Genomic DNA, 22,272 nt, shown 5'->3' with positions numbered 1-22,272 from the left:
CTTTTGGAAGTCTGCAAAACTATATACAATAAAGTGCTTCATTCTGTGAACCATATGACTCCATTAGTCATTCAAGCATATATTTGGCACTTGGTGAAAGAACAGAACTTGTTTAAATCAAGTATTTTGAGCCTGATTTGTATATTGATGTAGCATTTCTATAAACTCTTTACTTCTTGTATATTGTCATTGCTTAACCAAATGCCAGAATGTGTTGTGCTTCACCATACCTGGTATTTTCGAGGGCAAACCATGTCAAAACATAGGATGACTGTATTAAAGAGTTCAAAAATGAGTACTTTGAATGCACAGGAACTGTTTTTACACTTTGCTTTCTTTAATTTGGACTTTTGAACGTGCATCTGTTTTATGAAACAACATCAATATATTTTAGAAGTGTGTGTACATACTTACATGATTTAAAAAACAAACAAACTAGTATTAATGCTGACTTTGTTCAATTGAAGAAGAAATCAGGGCATACAGCCTATGTTATATCACATGGACTTGGCAATGCAAATCGCCAGACTGTAAAAAATACTCTGAGTCTGATGCATCAAAGAAATATGCAAGGAACATTAGGATAATGGCCAGATTCCTTCAGTACTAAAACAGATGCAATCAATCTGATGCAAAAAAGGCTTAGGGCTCTTTCAATATGGGTTTTTAAAAACATAACTTTTTACAAATTAATGTAAAATTGAGATTAAATTAGAATTTTTTATCTGTAACCTTCAACTGTATCGAAAAAGCCTTGTGTTTCATAAAAATATAAGCAAATAATCTTATTTCCCAAAGCAGTTGTATACGTGAGACCCAATCATTCACATTATTCCGTAAATATATACCGAAGTGGTAAGAAAGCCATGCTGTAGGCTATTAGTATAAAATATTCAGAGAGAAGCTAGTAGCATTGTGAAAGCTCAGATTTTTTGAATGTTTTTCTCTTGCATTACTTTGTTAGATACTGACTTGGCTTAGGAGCTTTCACAATAACTGGCAGAAATTCTCTAGTGAAAGAACAATCCAAATTTTAAAAAGAATAGTCCTGCATCATAAAACCTGAGAGCTCTGGATACATTGTTCTTCCTATTAGCATTCTGTTTAGGATGTGAAGGCATGCTTGTATCATGACAGAAAAGTATCTGCTTGCTACTTTTCAGGACAAATATAATATTTCTTTCAACAAATCCTTCTGGGTTTGCAGGATATGCTACTTACAACCATCTTAATTCTGCAAGCAATGCACTGCAACACAAATGCAATAGTAGCTATTTTGGACAGAGTAGTAGCTCTTATTCAACATTTCACTATAATTATCCCTGTTGAAACTTTACATTTATAACTGAAAGCAGGCTTTTTTGTGGAACATGGAAAGCCATAGGTAGTTATAGTGGATAAAAGCCCATAGTCAGCTTAAAAATATATTTCATGTTTGCAATATCTTGGCTCTTAAGAGGTTTTACAGGTCAACTGTGCTGCTGGAATATTGCAATGTACAACAAAAAATATACTGAAACATACAAAATGCATGAATGCATGGTTAGGTGGTTGGGATCCAAATGTTTCTAATTTTTGTAAATGCCGATGTCTGGCACTTCGTTTGTTTAATGTGATGTCAAGAAAAGATTGAAAGGAATTTTCATATAGGAACAAATATCAAATTATATAATTCTTCGTGAAACAATGCCTTTGTCTTGAATGCTAGGAGTGAACTCCTGCAATAACCTAATTGGTCATGTAATAGCCATTTAAAAGTTTTTGTCAAGCTTGATTTCCAGGGGAGAAATGGTGAACTGAAGATGGCTCCATCAGAAAGAATGAGATGGATCTGATAGTGGATTTAAAAATGACAGATTAGAAGAATCATATGGAAAAGTTGCTACCTTGACATACAAAAGAACCAATTGTCTTAATAAATTAAAAGGCATATCCAAATAACAAGCCAAAAGAGTGATGTGAATAATTTTCTTATATTGCATTTACAAAAGACTATTGTTAAAGCTTTGAAAATTTTGTAAGAAAGAAAAAAGAAAAAAATTAAAATAAATCAAGTTTCAGAACATTATAGGAACTGACTAAGGATCAAGACTGTGAAAAGTAAAAGAAAAGAATATAAAGTTGGTTTATATAATCAAAATTAAAATAAGCATGTTGCTCTCTCTGCTAATCCTTAATGCAGAATTCCCCACCTTTCTGGCTTTGTGGACCAGACGGGAGGGAGAGGGGGATGGTTGTATGTGAGTGGTGCATGCAGTTCCATTGCACAAATGGTAAGCATTTGAACGAGCGGTCCTTCATTTGCACAAGCTTGCGCAAATGGCGATCTGCATATGCCCATGCTCACCCATCACTTCCACAGTCTGTTTGGAACTATTCAAGGCCCAGTAGTGGGTCATGGCTGGGGGTTGGGGACCCCTGCCTTAATGGACATTTGCTGATCAGGCCTGAATAAAAGGGCTTTAAGGATCTGTTTATAGCTAAGAGATGGGATATGAGAGGAAAGGATCACTTGCAGTTCAACAGAAAGAAATAAGTTACTAAAATTGTTTATATTTGTTTTAAATGAAGATTAACTTTTGAGATAGTTCTTTTTTTTTTACTTTATTATAATTTATTTTCTTTTCTGCACATTCTATTTTTTTCATTATCTTTCCAATTATAATTTTTTAATAAAATTAGTATTAAAAAATTCCTCTAGTCTTTGTAAAGAAAAAAATCTTGAAATGTTGATTATTTGATGAAAAATTTAAAACAGGAGTTCTCTGCCGGTAGCCTTCCCAACATTTCCTGTACCTTATTAGTAACTTAATTGTATAGCTATTTTACTTATAAAAGTGGAATAAAAGCTGTGTAGCCAAATTTAAGATTGTAAAAGTTTGCACATGTCAAATTAGCTAAACTCAGGGGGTTCTAACTACTGTGTTGAGCATATACAGTAAGGAAGTGATAAGGCCAATGACAAATTTGTTCCATTTACTTTTTCTGTTTCTATCATTCTAAAAGGGACTGGAGCAAGGCCGGCAGTAGCAGAATTATGCACCACCCAAGGGATGGCTTCAAATAAGGGTTCTGGGTGGAAAAAAGGAAGGGTTTCCCTCTTACCTAAATGTACATGTTCCAGTGCCAATGCATTGACAGTAAAAGTAATCAAAAGCTATCTATCTTTTTTTAAGGCCAAAGTTACAGAAAAAGGGAGATCTTCTAGGTAACACCAACTATTTTAAATTTTAAAATCAAACGTAGGAGTAGCAAACAGAATTTGTAAGCTGCTCAGATTTGTTGCACCACAGCAACAATATTAAATACAAGTACACTATCAATTGTGTTGTAAATGTTGTACCTTGATGAACGTATCTTTTCTTTTATGTGCACTGAGAGCATATGCACCAAGACAAATTCCTTGTGTGTCCAATCACACTTGGCCAATAAAAATTCTATTCTATTCTATTCTATTCTAAACATGGTATAGGAGGAAAAGTGATGAAGGAAAATTGATGTTGCTCCAGGAATGTCTTTCAATATATTAACCCTTCTCCATGTCAAACCTAATAACATTATACAGATTTTGCTCATTTCCAATAGAGGCTTAGATACAAGAAGTTTTCTTTCACCCAGAATTATTCCATCCTCCCACCTCCCTTCTAGGTTGAAATCCGAATTAAATCTGAGGATCCTATGGAAACTGTAGGCATCTAATTTATTGGGAGTTCCCGGATGGATAATCTCCCAGTTTTATTCTTCAAATTTTCACATAGCTCTTTCCATTTTTTCCCTAATTTTTCAGAAACCCTGACTAAAAATTGGCTAAGTATAAGGGGCTTAATATGTAACATCAATATAAAGTATGCACATAAAAATAAAACTCACTCAATTCTCATGTACATGCATATATCAATTTTTATGCTTTATTCCAGAATCACTCACTTCATATACCATGTGAGATGTGGGTATCTTTAAATATTTTAGCTGTATATTCATTGTATTTTTCAACCTGTTCCTTATTTCTTTTTCACCATTCACTGTTCATGCATCGATGTCATTAATTAGGTTACTTTCCCCAGGATTAGTCCTTAAGTGCCTGGCTATCAACTGATAACATAAACACTTTTTAAAATGTTCATTTGTTTTCAGCTCTATATTAAATATGTACATTGCATTGTAATCTGACAATCCTTAGTTACGTACATCTTCATAGGAAAGCATACATAAGGACAGAAAACCTGCAGCATGGCGAGCTAGCCATCTGGTTCCACACTTTCAAACAACAGCTAATTCCTTCTCTGTGGTACTAATAAGTCCCAATTTCTTCTTTCTCATCTTTTGTAAAGTGGTGAGTTGAACTGAATTAAATCCATTAAAATTAAATTGATTAAAATAAATAATGAGCTGAGTTGGAATTATTTACCAGCATGGTGATGTTCTGGCTATCCTGCCTTTCTCTCCTGATGCAAATCAGCTAAGATCTTGTTATCAGGTAAATTAATAGACATATTAAAGTGGAAGAGTTATACTCACAGAAAGTGATATATGCTTGCAAATATATTAATTTCAAGATGTACCAGGCTGTGAAGCAATAAAGAATTTATAGAAACCATCATTCCAACAAGTATTTTGTGCTCCCTGAGGTTATAATATAGTTGGATATGGACACAAACAGGAATATTCTAATTATGCCCACAAAGGTGAATGATCTCTGCAGACTGATGAAGATTTATCAACCAGCTACAACAGGGGTTGGGAACTGTGACTTGTGGAGCCAGCTCAAGAATTCTGGGAGTTGAAGTCCACAAGTCAGAAAGGGGCCATAGTTCCTCACCTCTGAGTTACAATAGAGCTCTAATACTGTGGTAATTCAACCTTGCCTATAAAAAGAGAACTGAAGAAAGGAGAAGTTAGAAATCCCACCTTTCAGTCTGTTGAAGATAAGGTGACCAATCGTCCTCCTTTAGGGAGGACAGTCCTTTTGTAAGTTCTGTCTTCTCTCAAAAAGTGTCCTCCTACATGTCCTCCTTTTCGATATTTGAAGACTAATCTGTAAATCTCCGTATTCGATCGATGCCAAGCCAATTTGTTGTGTGTGATGTGGCGTATTTGTATTTGACATGACGATACGTCAAGGCTCAGTACAGTGTGGCGTGATGCAATTATGAGACACATGTGCTCCACAAAGGGGAATTGTTTTGAGAGAGTGCACAAGAGTGCGCCATGCACAAGTGGCTTTGTTTACTTCTTACCAAAACACGACACGGCACACATGCACGCATTAGGCTCACTTCTTTCTCAGTGAATATTCAATCACACACAGGTGAGCATAATAATTCACCTTTTATTAATTCATTATCTATTTAATAATTTCCAAATATGTATAATTTTATTTACAAGGTTATTTGCTTATGTTATTGTTTCAGTTTTAATCATTAATTTTACTCAATTGCTAATTATTTTTGGAAAAGTGAGAAATCGAGATTGAATGTTGATACTCTAGCTGCAGCACTTGCCGTGAAATTCAATATGAAAGATATTTTTTGTTCAGATATTTCCAATATATTGTTAGAAGATGATACATTGACAAAAATATTCATTCAATGGAAAAGTGCTCATTCAAATAATAATTAATAGGCATATAAGCATAATTACAATATAAAATGTTATTGTTACAAATGTTTTTTATTATGCATTTATCATATTATAGTGTATTCTGTATTACTGTTGCAATGAATACAATGTTTCTTTTATTTACGATTTTTTTTTCTTCAATTTATTTGTGTCCTCCTTCTCATTGTAAAAAAGTTAGTCACCTTATTGAAGATCATCTCAGAAAATTCCTGAATTTCCCTCTCCCTGGCCAATGGTAAGAAGGATTTATTGTTATGTCATGTTTGTGTGGTTAAAAGACTCAATATGAGATATTTATATTCCTAAAATAAAGCTTTTAAAATTTACTGGTGCTTCTCCTGATGTTGTTGGATGGCGTTCAGAGTCATTGGAAAGAAAAACCAAATAAAGAATAGAAAAGAGACATGGCAAGGCAAAGTATTACATGGTCAGTACACACACACACGCACACAAAACTAGGAGGTAAAGCAAATAACAAGACTTGGCAATGGTTATGAGCAGGAAAGTTGAAAAAAAAGGGATGGAAGGGCTGATTCTGGCTGTACAAGACCAAGCCTTAAGAACAAATGCACACAAAGCCAGAATTGAGAAGACAGCAACAGAAAATGCTTTTTCTGCAACCTAGTTAGCATCTGTACGGAGTACAGAGACTGATGACAAACAATGGCATGATAAAATAGCAACTATAGTATATTGGATTGACTGCAAGAAATACCATTTGCCTGCCAGCAAAGAATCAGTGGGATTATAAAACGGACAAAATAATAGCAAATGAAGAAGCTAAAGTATTTTCTGATTTTAGAATCTAACAGACAAGCACTTGCCACGTAACACTTCAGACCTAACAACTGTTGATAAAACAAAAAAAGTCTGAACAGTAGGGGTGGCAATACATGAAGACAGCAGAATAGGAAAAAAACAAATTGGAGAAAATCACCAAGACCTGCAAATAGAACTAGATTGACTGTGGCAAAAGAAAGCAGAGGTAGTACCAATATTAAAATGTACCAATATTAATACATTCCATGGGTGCAATCCCAAAATATCTGGAACTGAACACTGCACAGATTGACAAAATTATCATCAGATAGTTGCCAATGGTGGCTTTATTTGGAACAGGTCACTTCCTGCAACAATATGTTTAACACATCAAAGAACAACATTTGCCTATTCCAGGTCCTTGGAAGAATTCAATAGGTAGACAAAAATGCAGAATTTAGTCTACTCAGAATCTGACTATAACAACTCAATGCTTTATGCTTGAACACTGCTTAAGGAAGAAGCAGCAGAAGTCAAACCACTTGTAGAATAAGTTTCTAACCACCTTTACAGCCACAATTTCAGGCAAGAAGGTATGCCCAAATTACATATTAGCACAATTCTACCCTAGCTACTTAATGCTTTCCTCAAAAGTAGAAAATCAAGTTGGTCAAAATGTCTGGAGGTGTTCTAATATTGCTCAGTCTGAAGCATCAGATAGAATAGTTTGAATTTGGCCACCCAGGACATTTTCCAGGGAGGAAGATAAAGGCATGTTGAGTTTAAGGTGATCCATTGTTGGAGATCTTCAAGTTGGCCATCATGCAAGAGCAGGAAAGCTTCAACTGTACTGGACATTCTCCAAAGAAAACCACAAGAATGGGAATTTCTGGCCCACATTCTGTCACTGTAGAAATTGTAGTTTTTCTCCATCTACCAGTGAGCAAAGAGAATGGTTCATTCCCTATTTGTGGCATGAAGAATGATGTCAGACATGGGCCTCAATGGGAGGTATAGTATCAGCAGTATCCACTTTGGCCTCTCTGAGATAAATGAAAACAGGCTTAGTTGGCAATTAAGTGCTGACAGTCCTGTGCAATGTTTTGTTCCACAGTTCTCTCCCCATATCAACATATTTTTTGACAATTTATAAGATCTCCAAGTTAATCCCAAACTTCTTTATGCTCATGAGACGACAGATGACACTCCATTGGAGTGAATATTCCTAATATTCACTTCATGTTACTTCTAGTTTGGCTTGTTCCGTCTTCCAATATTATTATTGTTCATATCTACTACTTTTTCAATGCATGTATATATCTGAATAATACATCTGTTCCAAGTTTCAGATCAGATTTAAAAACTCAGAGGTATTCATATCATTCTAAATGAAAACACAGCAAAGCATTGAAATCAAGCCTAGACATTCTAGGAACTCAATGAGTACATATCAACAGTACACCTACAACAACAACAAACACTGTGTTAAAACCACTTCTTAATATCAGAGTCTAGTAATTGATATAAAATTCCTAATAACTAATGTATTACAAATGTCTGGGAGAATAGTTTGGGAACAAATCCCAAAGTCAAGACAATTACTAAACAGACTACTAATAATTCCATATCATGATTAGACAGTATTTTAAAGTTCTCGGAAAATTCTACATTTGTTTGTAAGGCTATTATTGTGAAGGAAAAAAATGCTTCTTCATTGTCATAGCAGACTAGGTAATGAGTTTTTACTAAAATTTACTTGCATTTGTTTTGATTTATTAACTTCTTACATTTAAATGTCTCCCAACTACCTTCATAAAACTTAGCCCAGGAGAACAACAAACAAGTTGGTTTTGTTCAATAGCAACTAACTATTTCTGCATCATACAGTTGGTCAGGGCTTCGACAAGTCCAGAATCAAGACAATCAAAATAAGAATAACTTTTAAGGATCTGAAAGCCAGTGACCTTTATATATCCTGATGTCTTGCAAAAGAGAAATTCACCATCATTCTAATTCTCCATAAAAAGGGAACTGACTTGAACAAGCAACATATTCTAAATCCTTCACCTTCACCCCAATAATCTTTTGCCAGAGAGAGAGCATTAAATCTAGTGTGTGTCATACAAGAGAGTTGGAACAATCGCATGACAGCTGCTATGATGGATTTAAAATCCTAAACTGACTTAGATCCAAGAAGCTTAGCAGAAAGGAATGTTTGTTCTCCAGGAAAAAATGCTTGGCTGATTCTGCAATATTAGGAATGAGATAGCTTCTTTCACTTCAGACTGGGCAACATAACTTCTATTTGTCCTGCTCATTCAACACAAAGCACAAATATTGCAAAAAAGAAAAGAAAAGAAAAGAAAAGAAAAGAAAAAAGAAAAGAAAAGAAAGAAAGAAAGAAAAAAAAGAAAAGAAAAGAAAAGAAAAGAAAAGAAAAGAAAAGAAAAGAAAAGAAAAGAAAAGAAAAGACATTCATCTGTGGAGAAAGCCTGGACAAAGAATTCCTTCAAATCATAACAATTAAAGAGAAAATAGCTGTGGAATTGAAAAATAATTCTGTTTTATAAGTAAAACGTATCTGGTATTCTTTTTATATTAAAGGAGTATGTCAATTTGCCAATGTGTTTGCATTTTATACAGGCCAGTTCAATTATTGATTAATCTAGACTGAGATGCACACATGATTTAACTTTCAATAAGTACGGTATTTTGGCATACCAGAATAAAACTGTTCCCATTTTTTGAACTTATTTTGTTACTGCATCATATGGCTTGCAATAGAAAGACAGTGTGGATGACAATCACACTGCCTATTATTTCAGGTTTACAGTTAGATCTGATTATTGGATTAGAATAAAAAATTAAGCAACAAAGCTCTTTCTTTCATTAATTTAGTATACTTTAAGGACAACAGGATACTTTACACTGGGGAAGAGCTTGTTCCCAAAGTAATTATTTTAAATATAGCCCTATTTTGGAAAAAAAATTAAGGAGTATAATCCTACTTAATTTTACTTGGGAGGCTAGCTCTACTGAATTTCATCTTAGGCTATTTCTGAACTTCTGTAGGATATTAATTACTCTCAATTACATCAGTATAATTCCACTTTAAAAAGTGGGAAACAGCTTTAAACATGCAAGCAAGTCAATATTTTCCATATTCTTGCTGCACTCAACTATATTCAGACATAAATTCTAGCTACGTCTATGAAAACAGGCAGAGGATTATAATCTAACAATCCCATGCCCATGGAAAAAGCCCAGAGGCATTCTTTTCAGCAGTGTAATTCTTAATAAGGATGTATAGAAATAAAAAAGATAAAGGTATACTTCTACTTGCAAATGGTAGCAATTCCAAGAGAAGACAAGGCAGAATGCATTATGTGAATAATTAATCCGACAACTATAGCTGAATGTTAAACAGGTACCGTGATGCTCCATGAAACTACTAAGCCGTTAAGTCACTGCCTCAGTGTCTCTCAGAGAATGACATGGTTTATGGTTTACAGATACTCTTTGACTTATGACCACAACTGAGCCTGAAATTTCTGTTGTTAAATGAGACATTTGTTAAGTGAATCACAAGTCGATCAATTAGCAAGCCAGTTGTTAAGCAAGTCTGGCTTGCTCGTTTACTTTGCTTGTCAGAAGGTCATAAAAGGGGATCACATGACCCTTGGTTCACGGCAACTGGTCATAAGCAGTGGTGGGATTCAGCCAGTTCGCACCACTTCGGGAGAACCTGTTGTTAACTTTCTGAGCAGTTTGATGAACTGGTTGTTGGAGGAAATCATTAGGGCAAAGAACCGGTTGTTAAATTATTTTAATCCCACCACTGGTCATAAGTATGAACCAGTTGCCAAGCACCTGAATTTTGAACACAGGATCATGGTGACGCTGCAAAGGTTCGTTAATGGGAAAAAACGGGTCCTAGGTCACTTTTTTCAGTGCTGTGGTACCTTTGAACAGTCCCTAAGTGTTGTAAGTCGAGGACTATCTCTATTTACCACAGCAGGCAGAAATTCAACTGGATAGATTTCTCACACTTGAAGTAATCCTTCACCTGCTATTACCCATTTCCACGGGCTGATTGTGTTGAGGATGGTTCTGGTGGTGGTGGTGGAGGAGGAGGAAGAAGAAGATGATGGGGTAAGTGGTAAGGAAGAAGCCCACCCTCACCCCCCCAGAAAAAGAAGAGTTACGGGAAAGGCGGCTGAAGGGAATTTCGCCCAAGGAAGACGTGAGGGGGCGTGGGAGGGCCAGGGCGAGCCAGCGGGAATGTCCTTCGCGCCGGGTGAGCGTCGAAAGGCGGCAGCCGCGTCTTTCCTCCGCCTCCCATCCTGGGAGAAGACACGGCAACCGACCCGGCGGGAGTAGCGCTCTGCTGCCCGCCCCGAACTTGCCCACTTTCCCCGAAAGTGAGAAATAAAAGTCAAAGTTAGGAAAGCAGCCAAGAAAAAGAAAGAAGTGAGGAACGGTTCTTTGTTTGGCACGGCAAAAGGAAAGAAAGAAAGAAAAGGCTGTGCAACGTGTGGGCGCTCGGGACAGGCTGGCTCTGTCGATAGCGCCCTGGCTAAACTTGGGGGCGGAGGGGCGGGCGGGGAGCCGTTGTTCAGAGGCGTTTTTGGGGTTGTAGGTCTTAGATGAGGGTTGCCAACTTACCTCGGGACCCAGGTGGCGGTGTTACGAAGAGGCTGAGCAGCAGGCAGAGTATCTGGGTCGGGGGTCGAGGGAAAGGAGGGCTGCGTTGTCGTCCTGCCTGGAAGCGCTCTGACATTCTTAATCCAGGCTGAAAGACAAACTTGGATCAGCTGGTCCCAGCCCCATGAATGCAGTTGCGGAGCAGAGCGAAAGAGTCCTGAAACTCAGGATGTGAGATGTTTCCTGCATGCAGTTCACTCCGAAACCCCTCCTGCTCCTGCATAGGCTGATGATGAGTTGGGCTTTGGTTTCAATTTTTTTTTTTAATTTTAAACTGTTGGTGGGTTGGCTTTTTGCCCCCCCACCCCGCACCCCCACCCCCCTGGCAAGAACAAATCTGTTGACCGTTTGCAACAACTGAGCAACTCATCCAAGCTGGCAACAGGAGGCACTAAAAATCTTTTAGTGAAAGAAGGCAGGCCTTGTGAAAAACGACCCTTGCCAACTTTTACAGTTGTCATTATAATGGAACTAATTGTTGTCTTCTTCGCTTTCCTCCTGCTGCTCCTGTGCCGGGTCCTAGTGCTCTTCCAGCTTCGGTAGATAGGTTTACAGAGAGGTTGACCTGCCTGCCAGTTTTCAATCTGTTTGGAAGGAAACTCGTTCATTTGGAGTTGATTTTTAAGGTTGGCTGTAAAATCCCTTTTCTTTTCCAAGGATGATAAATGATCTTATTTTGTCTCGAAAGTCACTCCATTTCAAGTCTCAAATAGTTGAGTTTGCATGTCTGGAAAATGATTAGCATAAAAGCTGATGGGTTCTTATTCTTAATTTGCTTTAAAATGTTGGTTATGATCCTGTTCCTTTTAGGACAGACAGAGGAAGATTGCAAAACTACCTTTGCAATTCTAATACTTAACCACCTGGTAGATACATTTGAAATAAATCCTGAAGGCAGAGGGATTTACTGGTGTAGAGACCACACAGACACAACTGCTACTATTATGACGAGAAGAAAAAAAAAGACTGCGTAGTTCACTAAATTTAAAATGACAGAACTTGCCTATCCCTGATTGATTTCTTTTATTTATGAAATGCTGTGACTGAGAAAGTTCTGCTCATATGTCTGTGCAAAAACAAAAACAAAAAAAAAACCCAAAACATTTAACCTAGGGACCTCAATATCTAACAGATCTTTATAGCTTATGGAGGTCAGATGAATCTGTGAACCTTGCTTTTTGCATCCAAAGCTCTGTGGGATTTAGAATTTCTCCTGTTTATTTTAGTATTTCTCATCTCTTCCTATTGATTCCGGTGAAAGGGAATTTACTCCACCATCTCCAAATCTAGTTTAATTTTGGACCCATTTTAGAGATTTCTGAGAGTTTTATTTTGCTGACCTATTGTGTCCCTTAATACAGGAGTCTCCAACCTTGGTCCCTTTAAGACTTGTGGACTTCAATTCCCAGAGTTCCTCAGTCAACTTTGCTGGCTGAGGGACTCTGGGAGTTGAAGTCCACAAGTCTTAAAGGGACCAAGGTTGGAGACCCCTGCCTCAATACACCCTGTTCTAGTTTCACTTTCTAGCAAAGCACTTCTGATGATACAAGGCAGGAGAAGATAATGCCACTTCTGGTGGTATATGTTCTCCTGCCAAACACATGGGGATTCTTCAGCATAGTGTCAAACTGGCGGCCTATGGGCCGGGTGTGTCATCTGCAGGCCACGCCCACCCCAGCTCTGCGAAGGGGAAAAATGTCATGATATGTCATGTGACAGCAACGTGACACTGCAAGTTTGACACCCGTGAAGTTGAATGTCCATAAAAACTTGTTTCATGCTTTCTAAAATAAACCCAGTCTCAATGAAGAAATGTAATCATGTATCATTAATTGTAACGCAAATCTTATACAAGAAAAATGTTGTTAGGGATGCCTCCCCCCTAAAATACAAATGTACAAATTTAGCCAGAAAAAAATATTGGGTGCAACTTTCATGGCCCTTCTGTTGCCACCAAATTGTAACTGAATGTGGCAGAAGGTGGAAAATACTAAATGTATGGGAAGTAGTCATATCAACTGCAATTAATGTAATGTTAATTCCATTTCAATTCATTGATTTTAGTTTTTGTCCTGGTCAAAACATTGTGCATCCTTGTTCTTTCATATAAGTCAATATTTATTGTAGTATAGATGGGCAGCTATAGGTACTAGGTGACTATTTGTATAAAATCTGTATCTTTTTCCAGTGACATAGGCAGATTTTATTCAAGTTGGAAGAAAGAGCAAAAAGTTTGTTTCCCCCCCAAGTGGACTACAAATCATGGGAGCAGCAAGGATCTTGGAAGCACATTTTCTGGCTAGATCTGGGTTTGGGCCATTTGTCCTAATCTCTGAACTGGAACCTCTAAGGTAAAGCAGGGAGGGAAAGTACAGATAGTCCTCACTTAACAAGCAGTCCTTTAGCAAATGTTTGGGGTTATGATGGACCTTTTCAGAGCTACTTGTGACCCGTTTTCAAATTTGTGATGCCCTCCCTTCCCTTCCGCAGTCACATTGTTGCATTCTGGGCCCTTGGCAATTGGCTCAATTTTCAGCATTTTTTGCCAGTTTCCAATGTTTATTTGTGGTTTCTAGGAAAAAAATGCCTATTGCTGAAAATGGATTTCCTTAACAACCACTATGTTTGCTTAATGACCTCTGGAAAAAAAGGTTGTAAATCAGGCACGGTCATGTGGTATCCATTTAACAACTGCCATGACCTTAAACTAGGGGTCTCCAACCTTAGCAATTTAAAGCCTGGCGGATGTCAATTCCCAGAATTCTCCCCCCCACTGGCTGGGGGAATCTTGGGATTGACGGCCACCAGGCTTAAAGTAGCCAAGGTTGGAGACCCCTGCCTCAATACACCCTGTTCTAGTTTCACTTTCTAGCAAAGCACTTCTGATGATACAAGGCAGGAGAAGATAATGCCACTTCTGGTGGTATATGTTCTCCTGCCAAACACATGAAGGAATTGAAGTCCACCAGGCTTAAAGTAGCCAAGGTTGGAGACCCCTGCTTTAGACCATACTTCTGGGCTCAATTATGGTAGTTAAGCTGAGGGCTTGTATAGGCAGAAACATCAGAAGCATTTTATTTCTTTTCAGTTATGCTTTTGCTCAGAGGCATAGTTTTACCCTTACTCTCATTTCCTGTAAACTCTTCAGAAATCTAGATTTAAAAGCTAAAATGCATTGTGGGCCATTCTGATCTATTCCTGGATCAGAATGCCTTAAAGCAACTCTATCTTTTCTTGGCCATGTCTGGTTGTCTTTCGCACGTGTCACATGATTCTGGGCAGAAATGTTCAGTGTAAGGAATTTCCAACAAGTCCTATCTATATGCCCATGCATGCTCCAAATCAAATTTTGATCTTTAAATCTGGATCTTTGCACAGCATTAATTTCCCATAAATCTGGATCTTTGCATAACACTAATTTCCCACCTCTCTGTGTCTTGCTAGCTTTTTATGTATACCTAGGCCTCCCATAATTTGATGCAGTTATAATCACTCAAGCACTTATTTTGTGCCATTTATTAAAACAAACATCCTTTATTTATTTGTTTACCGCTGCAGGGTTGAGTTTGCCTAAGTTCCACATACTCTGCGTTGGTTGGCCCAGTAGCATGTTAAAAGGGGAAACTATAGCCATTTATTTAAAAACAGTGTTTTCACAGTGGTGAAATCTAAATTTCTTTCCTACCGGTTCTGTCAGCATGATTTGGGGGGGGGGGTCATGGGTCATGTGACTGGGTGGGCGTGGCTATGTGACTAGGGGATCAAAAGACAGAAACTCACTAGTAATGTCCTGCTGGAGCAGGGTTGGACTAGATGACCTCCAGGTTCCTTCCAGCCCTGGATTATCCTCTGAAGCTGCATCTAGTGCCAGGTTTGTAGTCCTTCCTTCCTCTCCTTTTTCCTCCCACTCCCTCTTTCTTTCTTTCTTTCTTTCTTTCTTTCTTTCTTTCTTTCTTTCTTTCTTTCTTTCTTCTTTCTTTCTTTCCCTCTCTCCCTCTCCCTCTCTCTCTCTCTCTCTCTCTCTCTCTCTCAAACAAACCCTCCACCCTCATTTTTTGCCTACACCCCCCCATTTTTTGCCTAGCAAGCTTCAGCTTTTTTACCTTTAAAAAAATGCTTTTAAAAGTAAAAAAAAAAAAGCCTCTGACGATTGCGTGGGTCAGCTGGGCGGGTGGGGGGGCATGGATTTTTGCTACCGGTTCTCCGAACCACCTGCTGCCATTGCTACCAGATCAGCTGATCCGGTCCGAACCGGGAGCATTTCACCCCTGTGTTTTCAGAACAGGATTGCCTCTTCTGGCATATCCCAATTCCTGGTGAAATTCCCAAGGGATCTCCCCCCATTTAAATCATATGGTGGCAGCTTAAGTATCTGCCCCAGGCAATTCTTGGAGGAACAGTTATACCCAGCCATTCCAGAACTCAGGGTGAGAGAGTTCGAATGTAGAAATCCCAGGACAGGATATAGAAGTCCTGTGGACAGTGTTTATGACCAGACATCCTGCTACAATTACTTGTAAAAATCCTCATGTAAGAAAAAGCCAGAGTTCTGGGAAGGATGTGGCAAAGCAGACCATGAAAGCTGCATGTTAATGCATACATATACTGGTAACATTAATAGACCATCAACCAAGGTTACCTCTTCTCGAACAGCTTTGTTCCCTATGCCGTCCTTCTGATAAATTCGCAATATTTGTTTTTCTCACCATGTACATGTATACATCCAAACTAGACTGTTATTTCTCTGTGTCATCTATGTGGGTATGTGAGTATATGCATAATTTTGTATTTATTTATTTTGTCATGTTTATGTGTTAGTGTATATTGGAGGTGGAGACCCTTTGAGAGCTGCATGCAACGAAATTTCATTTTAATGTATGCCGATTAGTGTACATTTAAAGTGACAATAAAGTTATTCTAACTCTTCTAACTAACTAGTGTATTGAGGAAATAATGTGAGGTAATAAAATATGTGTGACACTTTTTTTAGTCTCTGTTGGTGTCCTGCATTTTATTGAGGATTTATCTCAGCGCATTAGTAATATTCAAAGTAGATGCCATCATAGATCTTTTTATCCTAGATATTGAATCAACCATAGATCTAGCGTACAGCATCATCTACCCTCCACTGTGGAAGCCTAAAAGATTATTTGTGACTTGGGACCAGTCTGCCTCTTTCACTCCAACCTATCTCTTAGGAAAGTTGTTGTGGATGAAAAAAAAAGCAAGTCTTTGAGCAAATGGAAGTATAACCTTAATCTGGTTTAAAAGAAGTAATACAGAATTACTTGACTTTAAAGTGAGATACCTTGAATAAACATGGCACACAAGGTAGGGATAAACAGGAGCTGACATTTCTTCCTTTTCATTTTGAATGAATTCAACTGGACGAATGGCGAAGAGTCATCATGTCTTAGAATTGATTAGAATTTTTATAAAGTTATAAAATTATAACTTCTTTCCTGGTCAGTTATGAATACTTGCAAGCTCTCCACCAGGTACAGATATTATCTTGTTTTTCTTTTAAGGTATGAGCTTCAAATGGATTAATTGTCTCAACCAGATGTTAGATGTGGATTGCATCATATAATTAATAATTACTCCTTCAAAATGCCTTTTGACTGGGGAAACAGAAATTAATGGACATTTTTTTACTATTAGGGACAGCAGCAAAAACAGAATTTAAAAGAGAATTGTAAGGTGAGCATTTTACTTGATTAAGTAAAAACAATGCAGCCCCAGACTACACGTATTACCAAACGTTACAAATGATCCCTAAATCTACATACTACTAAACTCTCATATTTATTTGTTTGTAACCTTTAATTGGGTAAACAGTTGCATCATAGGGCAACAACATACCTCAAATAGGCTACCTTAAAGAATGCATCAAAAATCTGAGACATGTGGTTCCCATGGGACTAAAATTTGGCAATGTTGCGGCTGCTTCACACTTCTGCACTGCTGCTATCAGCCATAATCATATAATTGTCATTTCTAATGTCTCTTGTCAGCTTCCTCCAAGGAAAGTCAATGGGGAAGATGACAGAAGTCAAAAGTTGTCCCTACTCCCACTTTTTTTTTTTCCTTGTCCACAGACATTCTGTTTTTGTTTAGGTAAGGAAATATCTCTGAAAAAAATGGTACAACAGATGATGGGTTGTCTAGTCTATTCTAAAAGTTGTGACTGGATTGTAGTTTAGGATGTGACAAATTAATTTTTAACTGTGCAGAGTATAATTGTATTCACTTTTATATGAAATGTTTATTAATTATTTAACTTTTTGATGTGCTACCCTTGAGGAATGCATGGGAGCTTCCGTTTGTGTAAAATGCGGTAACCAGGCAGCTAATCTACCCATAATACTAGGACTAACTTAAATCCAACTTGTGGGACCTGCATTGTTTGACAGTTGTTTCCCATGCAGAATTTTAGATGTTCTTTTTGATGTTTAAAAGCTTGGAGGTTGAATATGTAAAGAATTGAATGACCCAGTATGAACTCGTCTGGATTTTAACTTACTTTTGGAGGTCTCTTCATCAAGGCCACAACTTCCATTCTGCTTTAAGGGGAATTCATAACCAAATCTTACAGCAGCACCAATAATGGTGCAGCAACTTCCACCATACATTGCAGAAGCTGACTAGATTAGAAGTAGAGGAGACCTCATGGAACAAATGTTCCATTCTCTGAAACATCTGCTGTTTCCTGCTTCCATCATTTGCTTCCGAAGTTGGCCTCATACGCTGACAGAGCTGGTTAGAAAGCTTTTTTTTAAAAAGAAATCATATCCAAACAATCCACAATCATGCACTCAGTGCAAAAAAGCCCATTTAGGTTTATTCAGGACACTCAGCAGAAAAAAAAATGCAAACTACTCTGTCTCCATCTCATGTTGAACCAAGTTAAAAACTCCCTATGAATTGCTTAGTCTGAATTTTTGAAAGGGTCACTTACGGATCCACATTTCCTCCCCTATTAAAGACTTAATTGTTCCAAGAAATATGTAACTTTTGGTGAACTGTGAGGAGATGCAGAGTTAATTTCAAGACGCCATTATTACATTAAACAAGTTGAGGCCTTGTATTTTTCAGAAATGATGTAAAAATAAGCTGCAGGTGGGATGATAACTTTGTTTTTGTCTATGAATGCTCATTAAAGATACGAAAGAGAATTTTCTCAAGCAAAAAAAAAAATTAACATTTTATCACTTCAGTCTTGCCTTGCTCCAAAAACCTTGCCCTCAAAATATAACTGCAATATATTTCCGGAATTCTTAGTTGTAAACCAGAACACAGAAAAGCAAAATAAATAAACACACATACATACAGTATATATAAATAAAATCATAACAATAAGAGAAAAACCTGTCTCAAAGTGTTGACAGTTCAAGTGTGAGGATCTGTGTTAAGCCTTTCCTTTTTGACATTGCAATCTACTTCACAAAATTAAGCTACATTTGGACATAGTTTAAAATTTGACTGGAAAGTAAGTTAGAAACAAGTGACACTTCAAAGTTACTCGAATAAAATAGTAAAACAGAAACAATGGGGGAACTGTGAATATCTTGAATGAAAGTCATGTCTTAACAGCATGAAATCTGCTTGTTCTATTGACCCACAATGGCAGATTATCTCACTATATCATATTTTCCTATATTTTCCATATAGCACAGCAGGCAATAAAATATTTTGTATTGTGAATGAGTAACCCTTTTATATTTAGCAATAGCAATAGCACTTAGACTTATATACTGCTTCACAGTGCTTTACAGCCCTCTCTAAGCAGTTTACAGAGTCAGCATATTACCCCCAACAACCTGGGTCCTCATTTTACTGATCTCGGAAGGAGGGAAGGCTGAGTCAACCTTGAGCCGGTGAAACTTGAACTGCTGGCAGTCAGCAGAAGTAGCCTGCAGTGCTGCATTCCAACCACTGCACCACCAAGGCTCATTTTGTAATTGTTCAGTTATAAAGCTACTTAGCTGATTTGTTGGAGCAATTTATGCTATCAAGGATGTAATAGCTTGGAACCAGACATATTTTATTAGTGTTCCATATCACTGGCTCTTACTTTAATTTCTGCTTTTGCATGATCAAGCTTTAAAGTCAAGAGTGATCACTTTGAAAAGCTATATAAGCCGAATGTAACCTCTAAAAGGTATCACCTTGAAGATTGCTAGAAAACATTCAATACTAAACAGGCAAGTCCTGAAGAAGTTAGACTGAACTTTAATCAAATATTACTCATGGCGACTAATATCCTGATTTCAAACAGCAGTAGCCCAGCTTTAAGTATTAAAAACACTTGGAATACATTTGAGAACTTGGACATTAGATCTTACCATTTTATATTCCATTATTTCCAGAATAGGGAGATTAGATTATAATGAAGACAGGCTCCATACAGTAATTGAGCTTTATCTTTTGGGTAGTTAAAACAAAGTACTTGAATTCCCTTTAGGCATTTTCAGATCTAGCATATTTGGGGGTGGGGAGATTTCCAAAATGTCAAAAACCAGTCACAGATGTTTGAAATTTTGGACCTATCGACCATGATGATTTTTAGGTATCTTCAGAAAAATGAGTGTTATTTAGATTGGTGATAATTAATCTCCATCTCATTATCAGTGTTCCATTGTGCAGGAACATTTAATGCTCCTTAAACCAGTTTCTATTCTACAACAGATGGCAGCTTCATACAGTTTACTAAAAGTATTCAAAAGGCTAAAAGGGCAATAGTTATTTTGGTCAATTTGGTTGCTTTTCATGAACATAGGGATAATAATTATAATTACCAAGTCTCTTGGGTCTCATATTGTACTATCTAGATAGGGAAATAAAGGGGCCAACCACCCTAAGATAGATTTTTAACATTCCAGTGGGATAAAAACCCTGATCCAGGGCCTTGCCTCCTCTAAGTTGTAAAATAAACTTCTTTATCTCCTTAATTGATACTGACAACTGAATATTAGCATTCAGTGTTTTTGTTTTGTATGCACTTCCAGTATATGTAAGCACAATACAAAACCTAATTTTCTCCCCATGATATGTTTCCCATGTCAACAACTCAGTGAAATAGGATGGATCAAGTGTATTACTAATCCAGTGTAATGCAGTGAGCCTCTATGTCTGATTTTAATCCAAAATCTTAACACTACACTGGTATCTAGTTTTAAACAAATGCTTATCCCATTCTATTGGTAGAATTAGCTTAGAAAGATGCTTATTTGTATCAACAATAATAATTCACTAGAAAAAAACTTTTTTTGCTGCTGTCTCCATTATTTCCATTATTTAGTCTTTTAATTTCTAACAAAACAAAAACTGATCCTTGAATTGATTAGGATCTCTGGGGTAATGCTACAATTTTTTTTCCTATAGAGTTAGGATTGCCTTAGGAAATTTTTCATTTGATTTCAATCTTTTTCAGGCCAAAGTTGTCAAAGTATAGCTATTAGCTTTCTTAATTTTCATTCTTATCAAGTTCTGCAGCTTGTGCAATGATATGAGAGGAGCTAAAAGAATTTATGATACAATAGATGAAATGCTTGAAGATTCATATAGAATCTGAATATAGTAATTTCTTTATATTTTCCTCCATTGGAGGATACCACTTGAGTCGTAAGAAAGAGATGTCCAGATTTATATTAGAAAAGGACTTGACTTTGCTTTCCTCTGACCCTAAAAACATCTAGGACAAAAACAGAGGAAAATTATATGAGATACAGGTAGTCCTTACCTTACAACAGGTAGTCCTTACCTTACAACAGTACCTTGATGAACGTATCTTTTCTTTTATGTACACTGAGAGCATATGCACCAAGACAAATTCCTTGTGTGTCCAATCACACTTGGCCAATAAAATTCTATTCTATTCTATTTAGTAACCATTCAAAGTTACAATGGCACTGAAAAACTGACTTATAACCATTTTTCACACTTATGATCTTTACAGCATCCCCAGGGTCACATGATCAAAATTCAGATCATTGGCAACTGGTTCATATTTATGATGGTTGCAGTGACCCGGGGTCCTGTGATCCCCTTTTGTGACCTTCCGACAAGCAATGTCAATGGAAAGCCAGATTCACTTAACAACCGGGTTACTAAGTTATCAACTTCAGTGATTCACTTAGCAACTGAGGCAAGAAAGATCATAAATTGGGGCAAAACTCACTTAACAAATGTCTCACTGAACTTTTGGGCTCAAGTTGTGGTCATAAATTGAGGACTACCTGTATTATAAAAATCAGCAATGGTAAATGTACTATGGCATTTTCCCATGAACTAGAATAGCTGACTGATCTCATGGTTAAAGGATAAAGATTCCAGAGTCACCTTAGAAGATGGGCCGTATAAAAATAAAATAATAAAATAAAAATAATAAATATTAAAAATAAAATAAAATGGATTGTTCTCTCAGTAATTCTTCATGTAATTTAGCTTCTTAAAGTCATTTCATTTAGGAAGCTGTACAACTTTTTTCAGTTCATTCAGGTTAATCGAACAACATATGAGCAAATTTACGTAGTTTTAAATATATCAATCCCATCATTTCTTTTAATTAATCTCATTTGATGCTATCAATAACACTATAGTATATTTCTGAAATAATTACAAGTTACCAGAAGTGTCATAATGTCTCTGTGAATCATTTCATTTGGTAAGTTGAAATACCAAATCAATAAATATAGAATATATTTTTTTCTGCCTTTGACCAGCATGGATGCCAAATCTGATAAGGCAAGTTTGAATTGTTTTATTCTTTTCTCCAGTGGGTTTGCTTTTCATCCTCACTAATTTAACTAGAATTATCACATTGTCACTCAATCATCTGGTATCATAATTCATACTTATTTTTCCAGTGATACTTTCATATGCAAAATAAAATTAATGTCAATCAAGAGTATCTAAAATGAAGATTCATCTGACAGAATAATTTCCATATATTAATTTTTAAAAAATGAAGTTTGAACTTTGTGATAAGATTTAGTATTTTTAGATGCACACATTCCTTTGAAATATATTGCTATTGATGAAAAATGATACCTGGACAAATGAAATTTGATTTTCAGTGACCTACTTAGAGATGATAGGCTTATTCAGCACTGAAAAGATAAATATATGGTCCCAACTACTCTGTGTTTTGCAAAATTGATGTTTTAGCAACTTTAAACCATTCACTTA

At 36.8% G+C, this 22,272-nt stretch overlaps 1 protein-coding gene across 1 annotated transcript in view; it reads right to left on the bottom strand.

Annotated features, from left to right (window-relative positions):
* ADAM12 (ADAM metallopeptidase domain 12) overlaps window positions 1-11,361 on the bottom strand; it is a 302,284-nt gene extending 290,923 nt beyond the window's left edge. Inside the window, exon 1 of the mRNA XM_058188276.1 lies at window positions 11,044-11,361. Coding sequence (XP_058044259.1) covers window positions 11,044-11,158 — 115 coding nt within the window. The 5' untranslated portion in view covers window positions 11,159-11,361. The remainder of the gene's footprint in view (window positions 1-11,043) is intronic.
* Window positions 11,362-22,272: the final 10,911 nt, after the last annotated feature.

The sequence above is a fragment of the Ahaetulla prasina genome, chromosome 6 (genome assembly GCF_028640845.1).
Source record: "Ahaetulla prasina isolate Xishuangbanna chromosome 6, ASM2864084v1, whole genome shotgun sequence".
NCBI classification, from domain to species: domain Eukaryota; kingdom Metazoa; phylum Chordata; class Lepidosauria; order Squamata; family Colubridae; genus Ahaetulla; species Ahaetulla prasina.
Note: the sequence above shows the minus strand (reverse complement) of the source record. Positions and strands in the feature narration are given on the sequence as shown.